The following is a 20,017-nucleotide window of genomic DNA, read 5'->3' on the forward strand; positions in this document are numbered from 1 at the left end:
CTGTGATATAGTTGACTTTCTAAGTGAATATTTGGTTTGTGACCTCAGCCACCTTACTCTGAAGGGTTGTAAATAAGAGGAGAACGCCCTTGGAGCTTTTCTTCACAACTGGCAGCTTGCTAACTTCTGCTTTTACCGTAGGGACTAGCAAGGCGTATTTCAGCATTTCTGTTTGCAAAATTTGGCATGCACACTTCTGATGCTGCTTTCTTCCTTGATAGTTCTCTCTGAGCTCTGGAAAATGAGCATTTAGCCTCTGGTCATTCCTTTAAGTTTAGTTTGGTTTAAACAGTTCTGATGACAATGATTCTGCTTATGTGAAAGGAACTGTAAGACCTCTCTTCCTTTGTAAACTCACCAAAACTAAATCTTGATTGTAATAGGCTTCTGTATTGAGAAATCATTAATTTACAGATTTTAGTATCCTTGTTAATACTTTTTCTTTCTGACAAAATTGATTTGTCTGTGGTTCCTTTGTGGTATTTACTTACATATAAGATATTTACTCTTACTAAGATATTTTTCCTACCTTGTAAAGCAGTTTCTACCCATTAGCTCTAAGGTATGTCTCCAAAATACTGCTGTCCATGTGTTTCTGGTTTAACATAATTGTCTCATTTTCCAGGCATTTATATGAGGTTGTCTTTTGGCTAGGAAATGCATCCAGAACTTGAATTGATTTTAATAGTCCAAAATAATATCTTCACTGGTGTTTAGGAGCAGTACAGTTTTTGATGAAAATATCATTTGTGCTGGCTTTGCAGCAACATAATTTAATTTTATGGTCTCAACAATGAGAGACTCAAGTGAGAGGAAGAACTGATTTGAGTCAGATGGCTCCAGCAAGCCCTACCTTTTTGTTCCCACATCTAGTGGCGAAATAAAGAAGATAAGCAGCAGTTACTGATTTAAGGATGGGTTGAACCCAGCCTCAGTCACAGCTGCTGTCTCATATGTATGGCTGCTTCTCCTCACAGCACTGCCAGCAGTCAGCTCTGCAGAGCTGTGGCGTGTGTGGGGCAGCTGCAGCACTGCTGCTCCCTGGTAACCTTCAGACACAGCATCACCTCTGCTAAGAGACCCTTTTGGTGAACCCTTTGTTCTTTCTTTGTTTCTTTCCTAAGTGAACTACCCTGAGAAGATGTTCCAAACTCTCGTCTAAAGTTGTGTTGATAATTCAGTTATAAAAGAACCTGGTTTTCTTTCCTGTGTGTGCCTGTTCTAGGTTAAGATGTGACTGTGTGCTTTGCATGCAAGGAGAATCTTCTAATTTTAAATGCACAAGCTCAGACTTTCTAATCTCCCTATGTTTTGTGTGCCACAGAGACTGTCCAGCCAGTACTGGGCTGTGTAAAAGCCTGCAGTGGGACTTGCTGGTGGCTCACCTGAGCTCAAGCTCTCTGTGGCCTTGCTGAGAAATGCTCCTCTTCCAGGCAGCAACACTGCAGCCTTTAAGAGGTTCCAGTTGCTTTTTCATTGAGCTCACACTATTTCATGGACAAAGAGGCATCACATAAAATAACATTATCACTTTCAGAGATGAGCAGAGGGGGAGGGTTGATTTAGATTGTTTGTTTCTTTTCTAGACAGGTATCACCTGGGATCTCAGTGCCATGTATACTTTTGTGAAGAGTTTATGCAGTTTCTTCCTTTCTCTGTCCCACCCACCTGTCCCCACAACTTCTGCATGAAAACAAAGCAGTCCTGGCAATTACTTGAATTTGTTTCTGCCTCCTAATATTTGGACATGTCAGTATCTAAAAACATACCTTTGCACTTGCAATAAGTAATTCTAAACTAGACAGCAGAGTCTGTCACCTGGAATAAACACCAGTTGTAAGATGCTTTGCTGAATTCTTCAGACTTGCAGGAGACAGGAAAAGTTTAAATTAAATCCTGCAACAGTCTTTCAGTAGATCATAGTTACTTTTTTTTGCCTAAAATAAGAATCTAAAAGCATAGCACAGTTAAATTCAGGACTTTGGCTATCTGTGGCAAAGCTACTACTTCCAGTGAGCCCTGGATTTTGCCAGCCATTATACAGAGCTTCCCAGAGGAGCCTGCTGTCAAATATATTTACAGTACATTTACAAATAATGAAAACAAGTAGCTAGAGCAAAGAAAAGGCATTGCAAGGTCACTTCTGCTGTTATTTTCTTCCAAAAATGTATGAGAAATAGGAAAAATGAACCCTTTTTATTTAGCTCAAAAAATGGAGAAAAGAAACATAGGCTTCCAAACCCATATGGCAAGTACAAAACTTCATGCTGCAATTGGAAAGATTTTTATGATAACGCTAGTATTATAAATCTAAAAATTATTTCATTGAACCCCACAGGGCTTATTGGCAAATTCTGCATCAGGCTAACTTATTAAAGTTTAAAAAATAGGTATTAATAAAATATAGATGGAACCACTGTACTCCTATAGGACTCTTACCTCTAGTCTGAGGCTGACATAGATACATTTGAGTCAAACAGGAACTACTACTTATTACAAAGCTGTTAATCATGGAGCTTTAATGAAACTGTTTAGCACACCAAATAGCAATGTAACAACGCATAGAAAATGAGCTTGTTTGCCATTGATTAATGATAGATAATGGGAGCAGTTCCCCACACTGGGACATTTGAGCAGTTTTCTGTCATGTACAAACTCAAGTTCATTAAGGCGTGCCTTTACTTGCACAGTCTGATTCAGCATAAAAACCCACACAAGCAGGAATGCACTTTAAAGATAAAAACAAGATTCATATTCAGCTTACTGAAAGTGTAATGGAGGTGTAATGAACCTCCAAATTATTTCATTCAGATAAACAAGACAAAGATTGAAGGACAGAAGAACAAAAGTTGCTTATTTCAACAATACCTTGAAAAGAGTTACAGGAGAATTACAGGTCAATACATTGAAAGAAGACAGTAGGAAAAAGTTACCAGCAGTTATTCTTCTAAGTGTTGAATTTCAAAGAAGTAGCAACCTGGTAAACTTGTTTAGGTACCAGCTGTGTGCGTGTAGGGTTATGTATCTCAAATGCCGTCTTTGTACAGAAAAGGTGTGTACAAATTAACTTAAAACCAAGAAGAGTTACAGTTCTCAGCTTCTCAGCAATGGACAGATTTTGTTTAAAATAAAAAGGTTTCTACAGATACTGCTGAAGATTCACTTCAATTCAGAGCCACTGTAATTTTCTCTGTAAATGAGAAAAGGAGTTTAAGACCCAGCTTTGTTCCTTTTACTTTGTCAAATATAGTGAGCTCATAGGTTTTACTACTTTTCATATTTAGTTTGAGTCTAGGCTTGCTAATAGTACACAAAATGTAACAGCTTTTGTAACATTTTTAATACACCAAAGAAAATGTTTATCATCAGAAATTGCTACTTCAATTCCACTTGCATCGTTATACTTTTAAATTCCACTATAAAGCTCCCCTATCCCCCCCCAAAAAAAAAATAAAATTAAGGAACAGTAAGCTTTGATATGGTGTAAATCAATCTTTAGTGGGCTTTTTCATTCACCTAATTGAAAACCAGCATCAATTTTCTGATAGGCCAGAAATAGTTTAACTTCCAGCCAGGAAGAGGATCTCTGCTGCTTTTGGCCTTTCTTTCTTCAGCTCCTCCTAGCACAGAAGTAACTGCAGTATAATTTAGGAAACTGCTTAATGCTGTCTGAATTACTGCAGCCCTTCACATGTCAGATGCAGGATTTCCCAGACTCTCTGCAGGGCAGACAACTTCTAGACCTGCTCCGTGAGTGTGTCACACGCTTGGTTTTCCTGAACAAGCTTCTCTCTGGTAGAACATCCTATGAAAGTGCTTGCAGCTTCCTTGTGTTGCTCTGACCTCCTGTCAGATCAGATGTGAGCCAATTCTACACAGCATGTAAGCTTCTTGAGCCTGAAGTACAAAGAGAAGAATGTCATTTTGTGGTGGTCTGTTACTAACACTGCAGTAAAGCAAAAGCAAGCGGCGGTGTGCCATTCTGTGGAGGGGGTGAGGATAATTCTGTATTATGTGGAGGCCACCTTGTGGCATTGTGGAAGTAAAACCCAGATGTAAAGAAACAACAGCACTCAGACTGCAGACCAAGAAATAAGGATCCTAAACTGCTTATATTTTTAGAACCCAAACATCAGTGTGATGTGTCATTCTAGCCTCATGTGAGTGATTACAGGTGCTGTTCATACAAGTAAGAACACAGGAATCTGAGGACGTGTGTAGCACCATTCTGTGGGTCATAGCTTCTTACCTAGTCAGCTTAATGAATGCTGCAATTATTAAACCTTCTGCTTGCATGGTTAATGCACAATTGCTGCTTAACAGAGATGTAGGGACAAATTTTTACAGAGAACAGGAGCAGATGAGAAGTGCAAAGTTCTTTGAAACTGACTTCCAGGTTACCATCACATTGCATATTTGTTCTGCTTGGATGAGGGAGTCTGGAAATTTTTACAGCAGGAAAATTATCCTCCTTTACCCTGCATTTAAGCTAGTAATCAAATTTCCTCCACTGAAGAATGAATTTGAATTTAGTAAAGATGAGTTCCACTGCAACCAGACAAAACTGGCCAACATCTTGCAATTCTGATGTCAGCGTTTGCTATCTCCTAGGATGAGTGTGCCAAAATAGAGTATGCTCTTCATGGTTTTGGACATATGTTATAAGAACATGAAAACAGTTCATTCCTGAAAAAAAAAATTATCCTGAAGAAGTTTATCTGGTCACCTTAAGGTGAAGGCAACCAAGGGAGTAGGGGAATGTTATCTCTCTGAGACAGGAAACTCCCCAGTCGTACATGCTGACTGCATGCTGAGGAGGTGGACATGTTGGAGATGCAGGAATTATTCTGACAACTACAGAGTTTGCAGGGGATTAAGAGATTTTCTGTCCCGACATAGAATCATTTAGATTGCCAAAGACACCTTAGGTCATCGAGCCCAACGAGTAACCTGACACTGCCAAGTCCACCACTAAACCTGTCCCTAAGCACGACATCTCCCTGTCATTTAAATACTTCCAGGAATGGGGACTTCACCACTTCCCTGAGCAGCCTGTTCCCATGCTTGGCAATGCTTGTGATTAAGAATTTATTCCTAATGTCCTCTCTAAACCTCCCCTGGTGCAATTTGAGGTAATTTCCTCCTGTCACTTTACTTGGTTGACAAGGCTGATCACCACCTTGCTGCAACCTCTTTTCAGGTAGTTTTAGAGAACAATAAGGTCTCCCCTGAGCCTCCTTTTCTCCAGGCTAAAAAAACCCAGCTTCCTCAGCTGCTTCTTATGAGACTTGTGCTCCACACCTTTCATCAGCTTCATTGCTGTTCTTTGAATGGGAAATCTGTTTGAAGCAGACTGGGATTCTGGAGCAACTGAGGATGGCCCGTGCACTTTCTGCCCCAAGTCAGAGACCTTCTCAGGGCATCTTACATTCAAAGGAAAAAGAAGACTGTTGCTGAACTCAGGCTGTAATCCTGACTTTTCTATCAGTTACCATTTCTAGTGTAGCACAGTAAATTGCCAGTAGATGGCACACCACAATAATTTTTTTTAATGGTGCTGAAAGAAATATGCAGCACAATTTTTGTAAATTTTGTGTTTAATCATAGTAAAGCTCCTTGGGTAGGAGAGAGCTCAGTTAATGAGTTACCTGGCTGTGGCCTTTCACAGTACCTTTATGCTGCACTCTTCCATCTGTCTTCAGTTTGTGCAGTCTCATAAATCTGCTCCTTTGGCTGGGCATTTTGATTTCTTCTCACCTCTAATTAGTTTACCAGAAACCAAATAGGATGTAGCTATGAGTATTCCAGTGCACATGCAGCTCTTATTTATTCTTTGTGTCAGCAAGGATTATATCTCTGCTTCCACTGAACATCTGTGAACCAGCGTTACTCATCTGCTGTGTTGAGTGTTGTTATCTGTGTGTCTATATCGGGGGACTGACTCAAAGATTAGGGTGAGATTAGAGGCAGATGGCTGAAGGTGCTCCCTGCTTGTCTGGTCAAAGTCAGCACCTCTGCACATTCAGCCTGAGTCACGCACAGAAGAGAGTTTGGACTGCTGCTGTTTGTGGTCCAGGATCTGTCTGGTGTATTACAATAAACCAGTGCCAGTGACAAATCATCTTCATTTTCCAAAGCAAATATTTAAGTACTAGCCAAGGTACTATCACCTTTGTGGAAAGAGAAGCTTTCAGAGCAATTACACTGAAATGTTCCAAGATGAATTAAATGCTTTACTAATGGTGACCTGTAAGCAAAAGACACATAGCAAGTTTTGCTAGAATTCTGACTGTGAAGAGGATCCATCAAAAATAAGTTCTGCTACATTTTTTGACCCCTTTTAACCTTGGGAGATTAAAAAACTCTCCTACTCCTTAAGAGTATCCAACAGTACTCCAAACCACTTCTTTGTAAACAGCTGTGATGATCTTGGATTCTGATGGATTTAATAGGTTTCCTCTGCTTTTTCAGTCTGTACGTGAACCTAAAGGTGACAAGAATGTGGAGACAGATTTCAGTGTTACCAGTGTGTGATGACATTGCATTAATCTAGGCCTTCTCTTTGTTCAACTGTGAGGGACTGTCAGCTCTCACCCATCTGGCTGACAGCTCTGTACTGTTAGTGACAGCTGGTGGAAGCAACTCAGACAAAACCGAAAATTTGCTTGTGAGTAGGGTGGAACTTCTAAAAAACTTGCAATTTTCTATGTTGCTGCAACTCAATGAGCGAATCCATCAATGAAGAGACAGTTACAAAATATGGAGGTCATTCTTGACTGCATTTTCATGTTCTTAGAATTGTTTGGTTGTTTCCATTGAACTGAAACTGTTACTTGGCAGTTTTATCTGTCTTTTGATGAGAGATCCACTTGAAATCAAGCTGCAGAAACAACTCTGCTAATAGTAAAATTCCTTCTAGAATAAAAACAGCATCTCCCAGCTGATGTACTAATTATTCTGATAAGTATAAACCTTGATGTTTTTATGTCTTTGTTTCCATTTGTACTACTGTTTTTCTGGGATTTGTTCTTTTTACTTAGCAGACAAACACCCACAGCACAACATAACTGACAAAACAGTGCAATCCACTCAAGCTGCTGTTGTAGCTAGTCTTACCCAGAAAAAGGCAGTAACAAACCACATCAATTTTTTTCTCAGTTGCATACACTTTAAACTATAGTAACTGATATATCTGTATGAAAGAGAACTTTTAATATGTAAAGATGTTACATGGGGAGAGGACAAGGGACTACTGAACTAGCACTGAAAAGTGTGCATGCCAGTGCAGCAATTGGATTAGGCAAGATGCTGTTTAATTAACTTCTCAATTTGTTAACAGGCTGACATATAGAGGGAGAAGCTTCTTGGACTAGATTATGAAAGAACAAATTTTTCTTTGGGCTCTCCAAGGATTTAAACTGAGAAGCTGTATTATGTAGGTTATAAAAACAACTTATTAGGATGAGGAAATCCTTAAAACTGGAGGGCACGGTCATTCATATTGTGGCCTGACAGTATCCTAATACAGTTCCTTGAGGATATTTTTTAAAGGCACATTTTTACACTAACTGCATGATACATCACTGTGATGTCTGTCTGTCTGTAGTGCTGCAGTGAATCTTGTCAATAGCTTTAACATAAATGCTTTTGCTTTGTAGTTCTATCGGTAAGTACTTCTAGCACTATTCAGTTCTGACATTCTTGGGTTCCCACCTGAAAAATCCTGCTGGAGTTTTAGGTGTTTGTGAGGTTATGTGACAGAAGAACCTCATTGACCATTCATTTTCCTGATTTTTTGCAAAGAAAAGAGAGCTCAAAGATACCAACAGACAAATAATTCACAACATCCCACTGACACAGGATGACATATGCTTTTTAAATGATTCAGTATTTTTATTATCAGCTGATGACCAGGTTAATTGTGTTTAATGACAGTGTTTTCCACAGGTTCAGTAATTAACTCTGACATAAACCAGAGGGGTAGATGGAAGTGTAGCCACAACGTGGCAGTGAATACATGTGACATAACAGGACGTGCTTTGTCAAGGGAAATTGGGCACGGAAGGGATTACAGCCCTTGTGGGTTCTCCCCTCAGTCTGTGCTGCCTACTAAGTAACAAATTTTCACTCTATTGTAACTAACCAAACAAACCCCATTGCTACAAATCATTTTAAAGACGATGCTTTAGGCCAATTTTAATCATTTGTAAGATTTTTTTTTGTTACTTTTTCCCCCCTAGAAAATGTTGATTAGCCTTTTCATGATAACTATTAAGATTTCAAACCACAATGCCTTAAATACATCCATTACCAAGAAAGCTACGTCTGCTTCTTACACATCCATTTTCTGTAGGTCCCCATTTCGGTCATTCCACCCTTTAAGTGCCCAGTTATGCTTTGCGTTCCCTCACACCCGAAGCCGAGGGAGCCGCCCCGCCTCTCCCGCCTCTCCCGCCTCTCCCGCCTCTCCCCCCTGCCCGGAGCTGTGGGGGCCCCGCGCATGCGCACGGCTCGCCGCGAGGCGGGGCCATCGCGGCGCAGGCGCGGTGCGGGCGGCGCGCGGCGATGGCGGCGCGGGGCGCGGGCCTGTGCCTGGCGCTGCTCTTGCTGTCGGCGGCGCCGCTGCCCCGCGGAGCGCGCGGGTCGGAGCCCCTCGGGCCGGCGGAGCCGTCGGGCGGCGCGGGCCCCGGGGAGCGGTTTAAGATCGAGGGCCGGGCCGTGGTGCCCGGGGTGAAGCCGCAAGACTGGATCGCGGGGGCCCGGGTGCTGGTGGACGGGGAGGAGCACGTCGGTTTCCTGAAGTGAGCGGCGGGCGGGGCGGGGCGGGGCGGGAGCCGGCGTCTCCCGGGGCCGTGGGGCCCGCTCGCAGTCCGGCCCGGCCCGGCCCGGCCCTGAGATGGCGGGCGGCGGGGGCGGCTCCTGCAGGGCTCGGCCGTGTCCCGATCAGCACGGCCGCGGGACCGTGGAAGCGCAGAATCCCGAGCTGAGCTGCGGGCCGTGCTGTGAACGCTGGATCCCGGCCTTGTAATGGGCTGGGCACGGCCAGCCTTGGACTGCCGTAGGGTTTGGCCTCAGCCTCCGGCAGGCGTATCCGGACTGATGGCTCAGGTTGTCGCCCAAAAACTCAGGAACGGAGTTTTAATTCAAACAAACAAACGAAAAAACAGCAGCCGAAACAAACCCCAAACGCATTTGCGCTGTCTGGAGGACCGTGTTTCTTCTCAGCTTCTGTTATAAATTCTGCCACTTCTTATTTAACAAACTCACCTTGGCAAAGAATTTGCCCGATGTGGACGTGTTTGGTCATGGCAGAACTTAAAGTTCTGTGTTGAGTACCCGTGAAAACCTTAAACTGTGCTGGTGAAAGCTAATTTAAGGGACGTGGCTTTATTCTTTCAGAAATCATGCAAATGTAGCTGGAAGCTGTAAAGAATCATTATCTTATTCAGACTCGCATGGTGCTGGATATATTCAGATAAGCAAGAGATCTAGAGAATCTAAGATACAGAAAAAATGCTCAGAATTAAGAACTGAACTAATGTAATTTCAAGAGTAGAATTAAATTTTAAATTGCATTCTTTGTGATTTTCAGTACAGTATAATATATTGCTTTTAAAATATGTATGAAAATGAGATTACATGGAATTAAGATTTACTCTCATAAATATTCGTAATTTTTAATTAATCCCTCTGCAATAGGAGTTAAACTTAACTTTGACTTTGGGTCCTATCAATAGGATAACACAGCAGATTCTACTCTGCAGATCTTGTGGAATCCTGGCACTGTAGCACCTGCTAAGCCACTACAAACAAATTATGAGAGGCTGACATCATATCCAGGAGCTGATGTAAAAACTGCTGTCAGGTTGACAAATTTCTGAATGCTTAATTGAATACTTAAGAAACTTTAGAAATTAAGGAAAGGAAAACATCCTTAAAACAGTTGCAATATAAGATAGCGTAAGCATTGTTAGGGATTCAAATCATTACATAAAGGTGGTGGGTCCTTAAGTGTTGTGCATTTTAGAGAGAGATGTGGTGTAAGCACATAATGACAAATTCTTTGAGAATTCACTTTTAAGAGGGCTCATTTATTTGTTTTACTGCTGCATGTTTCTAATGTGTTAGGGTTTATTACATTTTTTTCCCTTTTAACAAATTTTTGTCTTAACTTTGCATCTTATTTTTAGGAAAGAGATCTTTGATGTTGCTCTTAACAGGGTACAGAACACTAGGGTTTTCTTATTGGAAACTTCTGGAAACACATAGGAGGAAAACTTCTGTACCTTTAAGGCAACTACTGTTGAAGCTTCCAAGTAACCTTTACTAATATTTTCATTGAATATTCGAGTTTCATATTTTAAAATAAAAGCCACCTGTCTAAAAATCCCTTCTGTGTATGTGTTCAGAGCTCTTAGTTTCCTTGTTACTGTGACTGAGCTTTCCAGCGTGGGCTGGTCCTAAAGGGAGCAATTAGAAGTGAAACCTCTATTTCGCAACAAAGGTACAAATTGCTATTTTTGCATTGCAAGTCGTCCCTAGCACCAACCCATACTATGTAGGATGGCATTCTGGGGGGGTTGCTTTCAGCAGAAGCACTAAAGCAAAGTAAACATTGTATGTGTTTCAGAAGGAGAAAGGAAGGTGTAAATTACTCCTGCCATCACTTGAATACATAAAATATAATTTATTTCAGATCTTATTTGGGCTGGTAAATTATTCCTCCAGCAAGACAACACCTTGAGGGTACAACAGAATCTTTAACCTAGCAGGGAATTTCTGCTCCTGTAGCAGCACACATTGATGAATTAAACGGCTTGATATTGGGAGTGCTGACAGGTTTAAATTTTCCTTTTGGTCATTGTGGATATATTAAGATTTGTAATATAAAATGACACAGCTTCTCTAAAAAACATAAACAGCAGAGCACTCTGTTTTGTATTCTGTAGCATACTGAAATGTTGTGGAACTCACTGTTTTTTTTCAGGACAGATGGAAGTTTTGTGGTTCATGATGTACCTTCAGGATCTTATGTAGTGGAAGTTATATCCCCTGCTCATAAATTTGAGCCTGTTCGAGTTGACATAACTTCAAAGGGCAAAATGAGGTGAGCCTTTCCTGATTTGCCTCTGTATTGGTGAGTTCTGTGTGCCTGACAACACAGTACAGAAATTCACAGAAGCAGTGCTGTAGGTCTGATGCTCCATCTCAGACTAGATGCATCAGCTTAATCATCAGGGTAAATACTTCTGCAGTATATTTAGGGGAGGTTAAAAATTGAAATCTCACAGAAAACAGTGCAAACAGTCTGTTTATAATAATAATAATATGATATTATTATAATGCATAATTATAGTTATAATATAATAATGTTTGAGCTTATAATAAGCTCAAAACAGATTGTTTGAGCTTAGGTTTTTTCAAACTTTATTAAATTTTTATTTTTATACTTTGTTAGTATCTTATTGGCAATAATTAATATGTAACAATTAAAATGATATAGATAAAATATTGGGTATAACCTCACCCTTAGCACCATTTGTGTATCTAAGGACTAGTAAGGTAACAAATTTGATGTTGAGAAAATTGCAGGGGTACATCTGCAAAGGAAGGTAGGAGGAGGCTTGGCATCCCTACCAGTCCAACAGATAGAACTGTAATGAGGAATGCAGCTGGGGAGTCAGAGATGCATGAAAAACAATGATACTTGGAGAAAATGTCAGGGCTTTTCTAAGGGATGTGCTGCCTTAAAAACTTAGGTTAATAACTAGAAAGAGGAAACAGGATGTGGATGACAGATGTGTTTGATGAGATCTACTTGAAAATCTCAAGTTTTGAAGAAAAGACATAGTCGTAAGATAGGAGGGAATTCTATAGATATAGATTCTATAGACATTCTGTAGATGAGTATTTGGTGAAAAATTCACAAGGAATAAATTATTTACGGACAGAAGTCATCCCTGGAGTTGCACAAAGTGGATAAATATTCATAAATCATGAAAAATGGGTCAAGAATGACAAAGATGTTAGTACTGAGTAAGTATCTGAATATTAGGCCCAGATGAAGAATATTAGTGATGAGCTATGTAAAAACCTCCTGAAGTAATAAAGACTGAGTTTCAGTATTGATAAATGCAGAGTAATGCACTTGTGGAAAAAGGATTAACTTTGCAAGTAGTTGATGTTCTGACACTGTTCAAAGCTGGACCCTAAATAGCATAGTATGTCTTACTTTTACAACGTAACAAAAAATGGTTTGCTTTTGATTCCATCAAATATGCTGCTGAGAGAAGTTAGGTTTTCAAAAGTGCAGCCTAGCTGACACTGCATAGCAGATGGTTTTGTTTGTAGTCTTTTATTAAAACTTGTTTGGATTCTTTTAAATCTTCTTTATGATTTGCCAAAGATTCTATGATTTTTATTTTCAATTATTTGCATTTTGCCTAATAGAGCAAGATATGTGAATTACATCAAACCCTCTGAAGTTGTCAGGCTGCCATACCCACTCCAGATGAAATCTTCTGGACCACCTTCATACTTTATAAAGAGAGAATCTTGGGGATGGACAGATTTTCTCATGAACCCTATGGTATGTACAGGCAACACACAAATATCACAAGTGTGCTAAGGATATAAATACAGCTATTTGTCAGAATACTAAGAATAGAAACAATTGACGAAAATGTGCATTTTTCCTTTGCTTTTCTGAGAGGACTGTTTTATTGGATTTTACTTGCTTACAAATGGGAAGTTACTCTCTGACATCTCCTCCCTTACATACCACTGTTAATGTGTGTCCTCTGAAAACAGCCCGTAGTCTCTTCCTTTAACAATGTGATGCTGGTCTAGTAGTGCAGAGATCAACATGTTGCAAAACTAATTACAGCAGATGTAAGAGAGAACAAGCATTTGCCTTATTGGTCCAACTTTGAAAACTGTTGTTTAAAACACAATACTCCCATGTCAGGTTTCATTCCTGACAAATGTTACTTACTGGCTTACTGTTTCAGAATGCAGTAGTTCTAGAGTTTGGCTGTTTCGTGGAGCTTCATTTTAATTTAGTAGGTCCTGAAAGTGTTTAGAGCAACAACTAAGCTGAAGAGGTATTTTCTGTTTTCTCTGTAGGTGATGATGATGGTTCTTCCATTACTGATATTTGTGCTTTTGCCTAAAGTTGTCAACACCAGTGATCCTGATATGAGGCGGGTAAGTACACTCAGTTGATGCATGTGGGGAGGCCAAAGATAATGAGATTTCAGGGCACAGAAAAGTAATAAAAACAGAACTGTACTTTTAAGGAAAGCTTAATGGGCATCATTTATTCAGCTAATAGAGTGTTGCTGTTTTAGCAATGAGTCATTTAATAAGTGTCAAGTGTGTTGAGAGGGGTGTGATGTGGGGTTCTCTTGTGCTTCAGCCTAAACTGCAGTTGACTGCACTGTTAAATCCAGATGTTGCACTAGTGTATATGATACAGTCTTAATGTAGTCATTAAATTATCTGATTTATTGTCCTTTCATCATGCAAAATGCTGAATTGCAGAAGGCTAGGACAAAATGGAGATTCAAGGTGTTTGCTAAATCTTTTATTTTTACAAGTATTATTTGTCTGTCATGGGTGGCTGCTTTTGAAGGCTTGGTTAACTAAAAACTTCTTCTGTAAATGACCACTGTCTTCAGTAGTGCTTTATAGGTGTCTGAGTAAGTTTTTTAAAATAAGTGATACCTTTAAAAAACCTATCAGAGCTGTATAATACTCTTTTGGCTACAATTTTGATTAAAAAAACAGATAAAAGATATACTAGGTATTCATGGCATCTTCTTCAAACCAAGCTGAACTCTGGAAGTCTAATTTTAAAAAAGAAAATCACAAATTCCTTACTTTTCTCACTGATCTGACACTGCTTAGAGACAGGCTGTTCTTTTGATGGTAAAGCCATCAAAACTTCTGATGATTTAGTTCTTATCAGATAACTGATATGACTTCTCAATGAGAAATTTTTAAGTTGGAAGAATTTTGCTTATGATTTAACTTATCTTTAAAGAGTAAGAAAAAGTTGTTTTTAAGAACCAAATTATAATGACATTCTCTAGATGACCATGTATTAAATTGTTAAGTGTTTACTTGTGGTTTATATGGAGGTTCTATGACATTTTTCAAATTAACTTGTTTTTTCTTTCTGGAATCAGCACAGTACTAGTTTGTATATATATATTTTTTTTTTTTTAAATCCTTTTTTCCTGAAGGAATGAAAGCTCAGCTGCAGTACTCTAGTAGCTTGGTGTCAGAAAGTAGGGCAATAAAAATATCTAATTCCTTCAAACAGCATCAAAAATTTGTTAATTTGCTATAAATAATACTGATTTGAAAAACAAAAGCGTGACATCTGTGAGAACGCATATCTGAATATCTAAGCAATAGCCTAAATTTTAATATGGAGAAAAGTAGTGCTGAAAAGAAATATTTTCTATTTTTCAGAATTTTTTTATCAGATGATTGCCCTGTAAGACTGCTTAAGACATGGTTACCATTTTCCATGCATTGCTGCTTTTAGTTTTGGGGTTTTATGTTTCTGTGTGTAGCTGAGTGGTTTTGGCTGTGGTTGCATAAAACTATGTAGCAATATGTATCCTGGAGGACTACAAAAAGTAAAAGAGTATTTGGGAAAATTTGTTATCTTTCTCATACAGTCTTTCAACTGATGCCTTAGATACAGCCAGAATTGTTAAAAGCTATTAAGATTATCTGATCTTTTCATGCAGGAAATGGAGCAGTCAATGAACATGCTGAATTCCAACCACGAGCTGCCAGATGTGTCTGAATTCATGACAAGACTTTTCTCTTCAAAATCTTCCAGCAAGTCTGGTGGTAGCAGCAGTAAAGCAGGGAAAAGTAGTTCTGGGAAAAGGAGGTAGTTAAGTCTTCCTCCTAAGCCTGAGTTTGCACAGCTATTTGTTATCATATTGGTGTCATGTTTATTTGTCTTGAAAGATCAAAAAGCCACTGCTGTAAACTTTAACCTGGCACAACATACATTATGCTACAAGAGTGGTTTGTAGCTATTTTTTAGATTGCATAAGCTGTTTTGTACTTGACAGTAAGCAAAGATGACATGGCTTCAATACTGTATCTGTATAAAGTTATTGATTATACTAAATTAACTATATTGTTCTGTAGAGAATTCAAATAAATTATACAATGTGCTTCACAGTAATAAATGTCTTAAGACAATGTATAAAAAATTTCAAAGATAATAGAAGTGGAGTTCCATTTTAAGATATCTTTAATGTTTTACACTTGTTGAGTTCTGAAATGAAAAAATCATTAATTCAAAATGGAGTTGTGAGTTTACTGAGTACGTAATTTGCTGTATCAGCTTGTCACATGTTACACATAAAATCATTTCATTTTATGCTGTTTGCTGCCTGTACAGTTTACAGAATCACAGAGTGGGTAAGGTTGGAAGGGACCATAGTGGGTCCTCTGGTCTGATCTCCCAGTCAGGGTCATCCTAGAGCACATGGCACAAGATTGCATCCAGATGTTTCTTGGATATCTTCAGTGAGGGAGACTCCACAACCTCTGTGGGCATTCTTTAGTTTAAAGATTTTCCACTATGTATTGCCCAGTTTTACTTTGATCTACTTTTTACTAAAAACTCTTTGGGAGGAAAGAAAGCAAAGTATCTTGCATGAGGAATTCATTTAAGCTGTCAGGATCTTGAATCTTTCTTTTCTAAATTACATGTATCACTTCTGCAACACTGAGGCTTCTTACTGTTTCTATGTGTGCTGTGCTTTCAACTTACCAGTGGAAGGATTTGAGGTCAAATACAGAATTTTAAATGCAGTTCAAATTAACTAATTTTAAAATTAAAGAAGAGAACTTAAGGTGTAGTAGGAAGCTAAATTCTGCTCATCTTACAAATTACATTCCAAAGTATATTGCTCTTGAATGCTAAGTCACTGGCAGAACTTTGTTCTTCAAGCATGCCTGTATATTTCTTATGCAGTTTGTTTTCAAGCTACCCAGAGAAAAGTTGAAAAAACTGATTGTTTTTTACTAGTTGAACATTTGCATGTTAAAATGACAGCAGTACTTGCCAAACCCTGTTAGTAACAGTCCTTTTTTTTTTTTCGTCATAAATGCTGTTCTTCTTTACAGTTGGTAACTTCTTAGGTAACAGGGTCAGTGGAGCAGAGGTAATGTATATCTGCTTCCAAAAATGGTATTTGACGTCCACTTACAATACATCTGAAGCAAAATCAATTATAGTGCATGTATTTGTTCTGCCTTTCACAGAAGAGGACTATAAATTTTCTTAGAATACATATTTAGAAGTTATGCTGGGAAACATAAAAGTTGCAAAAGACTAAATACTCAATAAGATTAAGTCAGTTTTGAGGTATTGGAGAAGAAATAACCCAGTATTTTCTGTGGACAATGAAAGATTTCACTCTGCAAAGTAAACTGCACATTTTGCTCTCTTTTTGTTTTGCTTGAATGATCTTTTTGTTTCACATATTAAGTAAAATATTTTCAGTGGAGACAAGAAAGATATTTGGATATCCTTGCTGGAAGGATCTACTAAAATAAGTGTCAAGTTGCATTGATGAAGAAAGAAAACCAAACTATATTAAAAAAAAACTCTTTCAGCAATTTCTTATGAAAAAAATACATGAAAACCAGCAGTTTTTTGAAGATGGAGCAATTAGCATTGTTATTGTGCTATCCTGGAAAGTACAAGCCATGAGTTACTTTTGTTTAACAGTAATTGAAATAACAATTCAATTGCATTAGCTTATAATTAATCATAGTGATGCATTTTGCCATGTTAGGAACATGGAAAAATTCCAAAGGTAGGAACTAATATTTCTTCCTACTTTTGTGGTGTCTGTTCATGCTCTTGATTTCTCTTCAAGGGAGAATGGAGAATTCAGTCCATGAAAAAGTGGAAGTCCTTGTTAAGAGTTCAGAGTGAAAAAGTTCACAGGAATTGTAAAGATTGTAGTAAAACTTTAGAAGGAGCACATGGAATATTCAACAGTTCTCTTTTTCTTAGGACTTTGTATATGAAGGTTCCTTTATGCGTCAGGATCAGATGCAATGTCTGCTCTCAGAAACCTGTTACCAGACAAATCCAAGCCCAAAAATCTTGTATATTATTCACCTCCTTTTAAGACTAGTTTGTGATAAAACAGTTTGTAGAAGTGTGTTAGTCTGCTGCTGAACTACTGTAAGTTACAAATTTTTGTCATTTTAGAGCTGGAATCTGTTTGTCAAGTGAGCAGAGAGGTTCTAGCCAGAGTGCATTGGTCACTGCGGTCAGTTGGTCATTGTTGTTTAACCTCATCCAATAGCCCAGCCCAACACAGCTGCTCACTCAGTTCCCCTGGTGGGATGGGGAAGAGAGTCAAAAGGGTAAAAGAATGTTTGTGGGTCAAGATAAAGGCAGTTGAATAGGGAAAGCAAAATCTGCACACAAAGCAAAACAAAGAATTCACAACTTCCCATGGGCAGGCAGGTGTTCAGTCATGCCCAGGACAACAGGGCTCCAGCACACCTAGTGCATACTTGGGAAGACAAAGCCATCACTACAAATATCCCACTCTTCTCCCCACTCTATGCAGAGCATGGTGCCTTATGGTCTGGAATATCCCTTTGGTCATTTGGGGCCAGCTGTCCTGGCTGTGTCACCTCCCAACTCCTTGTGCAATCCCGAAGCCCCTTGCTCATGGGGTGGGCTGAGGAGCAGAAAAAGCCTTGGGTCTGTGGAGCGCTGTGCATCAGTAATGAAAACGTCTCTGGGTTACCAGCACTGTTTCCAGCACAAGTCCTAGGCATGGCTCCACACCAACCACTGAGAACATTAAAACTCTACCACAGTCAAAATTGGCACAGTCAGTGAAAGTTGTAATGTGGCCTTAGACTATCATAAAGGGCACTAGGCAAAATTTACTTGATCCTGAAGCAGTTAAAATGCAAGGTTGCATTTCTGCAGAAAATAAATGTTTGCTGTAGTTCAGTTTTCTTTTCTTATGTATGGATTTTTAGGAGTCAATCTTCTCTGTTAGGTCTGGCATCTCCATTTTCAAAAAACAAAACCAACATAGCTGCCTTTTAGTGAGGCTTCTTGAGATAATGTAAGGCAGACTATAAATTGAAGCAATTGACACCTCAGAGCAGAAATTAAAAATTTACTTGGACTATAGGCAAGCTGATTTCCTTATTGCCAAAAGGAGGAAGACAGGCTTCTTCAGCTTGGACTGGATAACCCTGCTGCCTTCTGGTTACAAGTTCTGGTACTTCTTGGGCTTTGTTGTGCATTGATTTAACAAGCAAAATTGGTTCATCAGTCTGCTGGAATTCTGTTATGTTTTAGGAAGTTAAATCAGCTTACAGAAGGATCAAAGAAATCCCAGAGCCAGCAGAAAGTAAGCACCAGAAACAGTCAGAGGCAGGAATTCTCTGTTCCTGGCAGTGACTGTGAGTGGTACAATGAGCTCACTGCATCTTGAGGATTTGTAGCTGAAGAGCTCATTTAGCCATGTTCTGAATGAGTGGGCAACTGAGTTTATGACAAGCTGTGTAGAAGGGAGAGGAGACATATTTTGCTGAAGTCTATTTTAGCTATTAGTCACTTAAGATGATCTGGAAGGTGTTTGGAACAGTTTGAAATAATTTTACCAGTTGCATCATTGAAGATGCTGACATTCTACACACATAAGGAGGAAATGTAATGTACAGATATCTCCCCTTTGTTTTAAACAAAAAAATTGTTGGTGCTCTTTATCTTTTTGATGTAGTGAGGGTGATAATGGCTCCATAAATGGGGTGTGTGTCTTCAGAGAGACAGGCTGGCTTGTGATTAAGGCTTGTATTTGTGAAGAGAACTTTGGTATCAAGTGCCTTGGGTTCAGATGCAACTGTCAGACTGTACAAAACATCTATTATTTATTTCTGTTTCAGTTTCTAGTGTATGACTTACGAGAAGCTTATCCCATAAAATTGTGAAGATAAATTTTGTAATGAATATTGAGTACTCAGATAGGCTGGCAATGAACTTACTAAAAAAATCCAGTATGTAATCTTGTTAAAGAGTATCTTTGTTAAGCATTATTTTGTAGATGTTTATATCTATCTGTTAAAGCAACCCTTTTTAAGTAACTGCATGTCAAGATTTCAAAAACAATCTAGGCAATTTAAGTACATACAATTTTCCAACTTAGTGAAAAGTGTATTAAATCACTATGATCTATTTAAACATCTCCACTTGGGTGTTGATGTACCCTTAATTGCATAAAGGTCATGTGTGATTAGTAGCTCAAAGAGGGCAAAGTTGGTTTTACAGTTTGATAAAAGGACCCTAGGCTAACAGTGATAAAAGTAACGTACAAAAGGGATTTAATTTTCATGTTTAAGAGATCTCTGATCTTTATTTTGTTGGTACTGGTAGTTACTAGATAGTGAATTTGTATTCTTGCAATTTTATGTTTCATTTGAGACTTACTTCTTTTAAGAAAATAACCAGTATAAAATAAATAGTAATGAAGCCTTAGTGGAATAAACTATGGATATATATGGCTATATGTTGTGCTAATTTAACAAACTGAAGGAAAACTTAAGTGTTTACATCTACTGTTGATGGGCTAAGGAATACATATGGGCTAAGAAAGAACTTAAAATTTTAAACTTCAAATCAGTGGAAAAGCAGATTTACTGAACAATGTTAAAAGGTTGAAAAGATTACATATGTACATTTTGCACATTCTTGGGTAGGAGAAGCACAAGAAGCATCTGTGGTGCACAGGGCATTTGGAAGGTCCCACATAATAGGCTTAATCATGGTCTATAAAGCTTGTCAAGCAGGAACTGGCTCAGAGGCCAGCTTGGCAGGAGGAACCCTTGTGCATGCTGTGCTCTCCAAAACAGAGCTCGGAGACACTGTGGCTCAGGAGTCATTTATTGCCCATGCTGACTTTGCTACCATATCCAGGAATTACTGGGAGGGGAGGGA

The 20,017-nt window shown here is 38.9% G+C and overlaps 1 protein-coding gene across 1 annotated transcript; it reads left to right on the forward strand.

Annotated features, from left to right (window-relative positions):
* The first annotated feature begins 8,557 nt into the window (after positions 1-8,557).
* EMC7 (ER membrane protein complex subunit 7) lies at positions 8,558-15,412 on the forward strand. The gene is made up of 5 exons (XM_058806856.1): positions 8,558-8,801; positions 10,988-11,107; positions 12,451-12,589; positions 13,126-13,206; positions 14,763-15,412. The coding sequence occupies exons 1-5, from the start codon at positions 8,566-8,568 to the stop codon at positions 14,913-14,915; spliced, it is 729 nt and encodes a 242-aa protein (XP_058662839.1). The 5' UTR covers positions 8,558-8,565; the 3' UTR covers positions 14,916-15,412.
* Positions 15,413-20,017: the final 4,605 nt, after the last annotated feature.

The sequence above is a fragment of the Ammospiza caudacuta genome, chromosome 6 (genome assembly GCF_027887145.1).
Source record: "Ammospiza caudacuta isolate bAmmCau1 chromosome 6, bAmmCau1.pri, whole genome shotgun sequence".
Lineage (NCBI taxonomy): Eukaryota > Metazoa > Chordata > Aves > Passeriformes > Passerellidae > Ammospiza > Ammospiza caudacuta.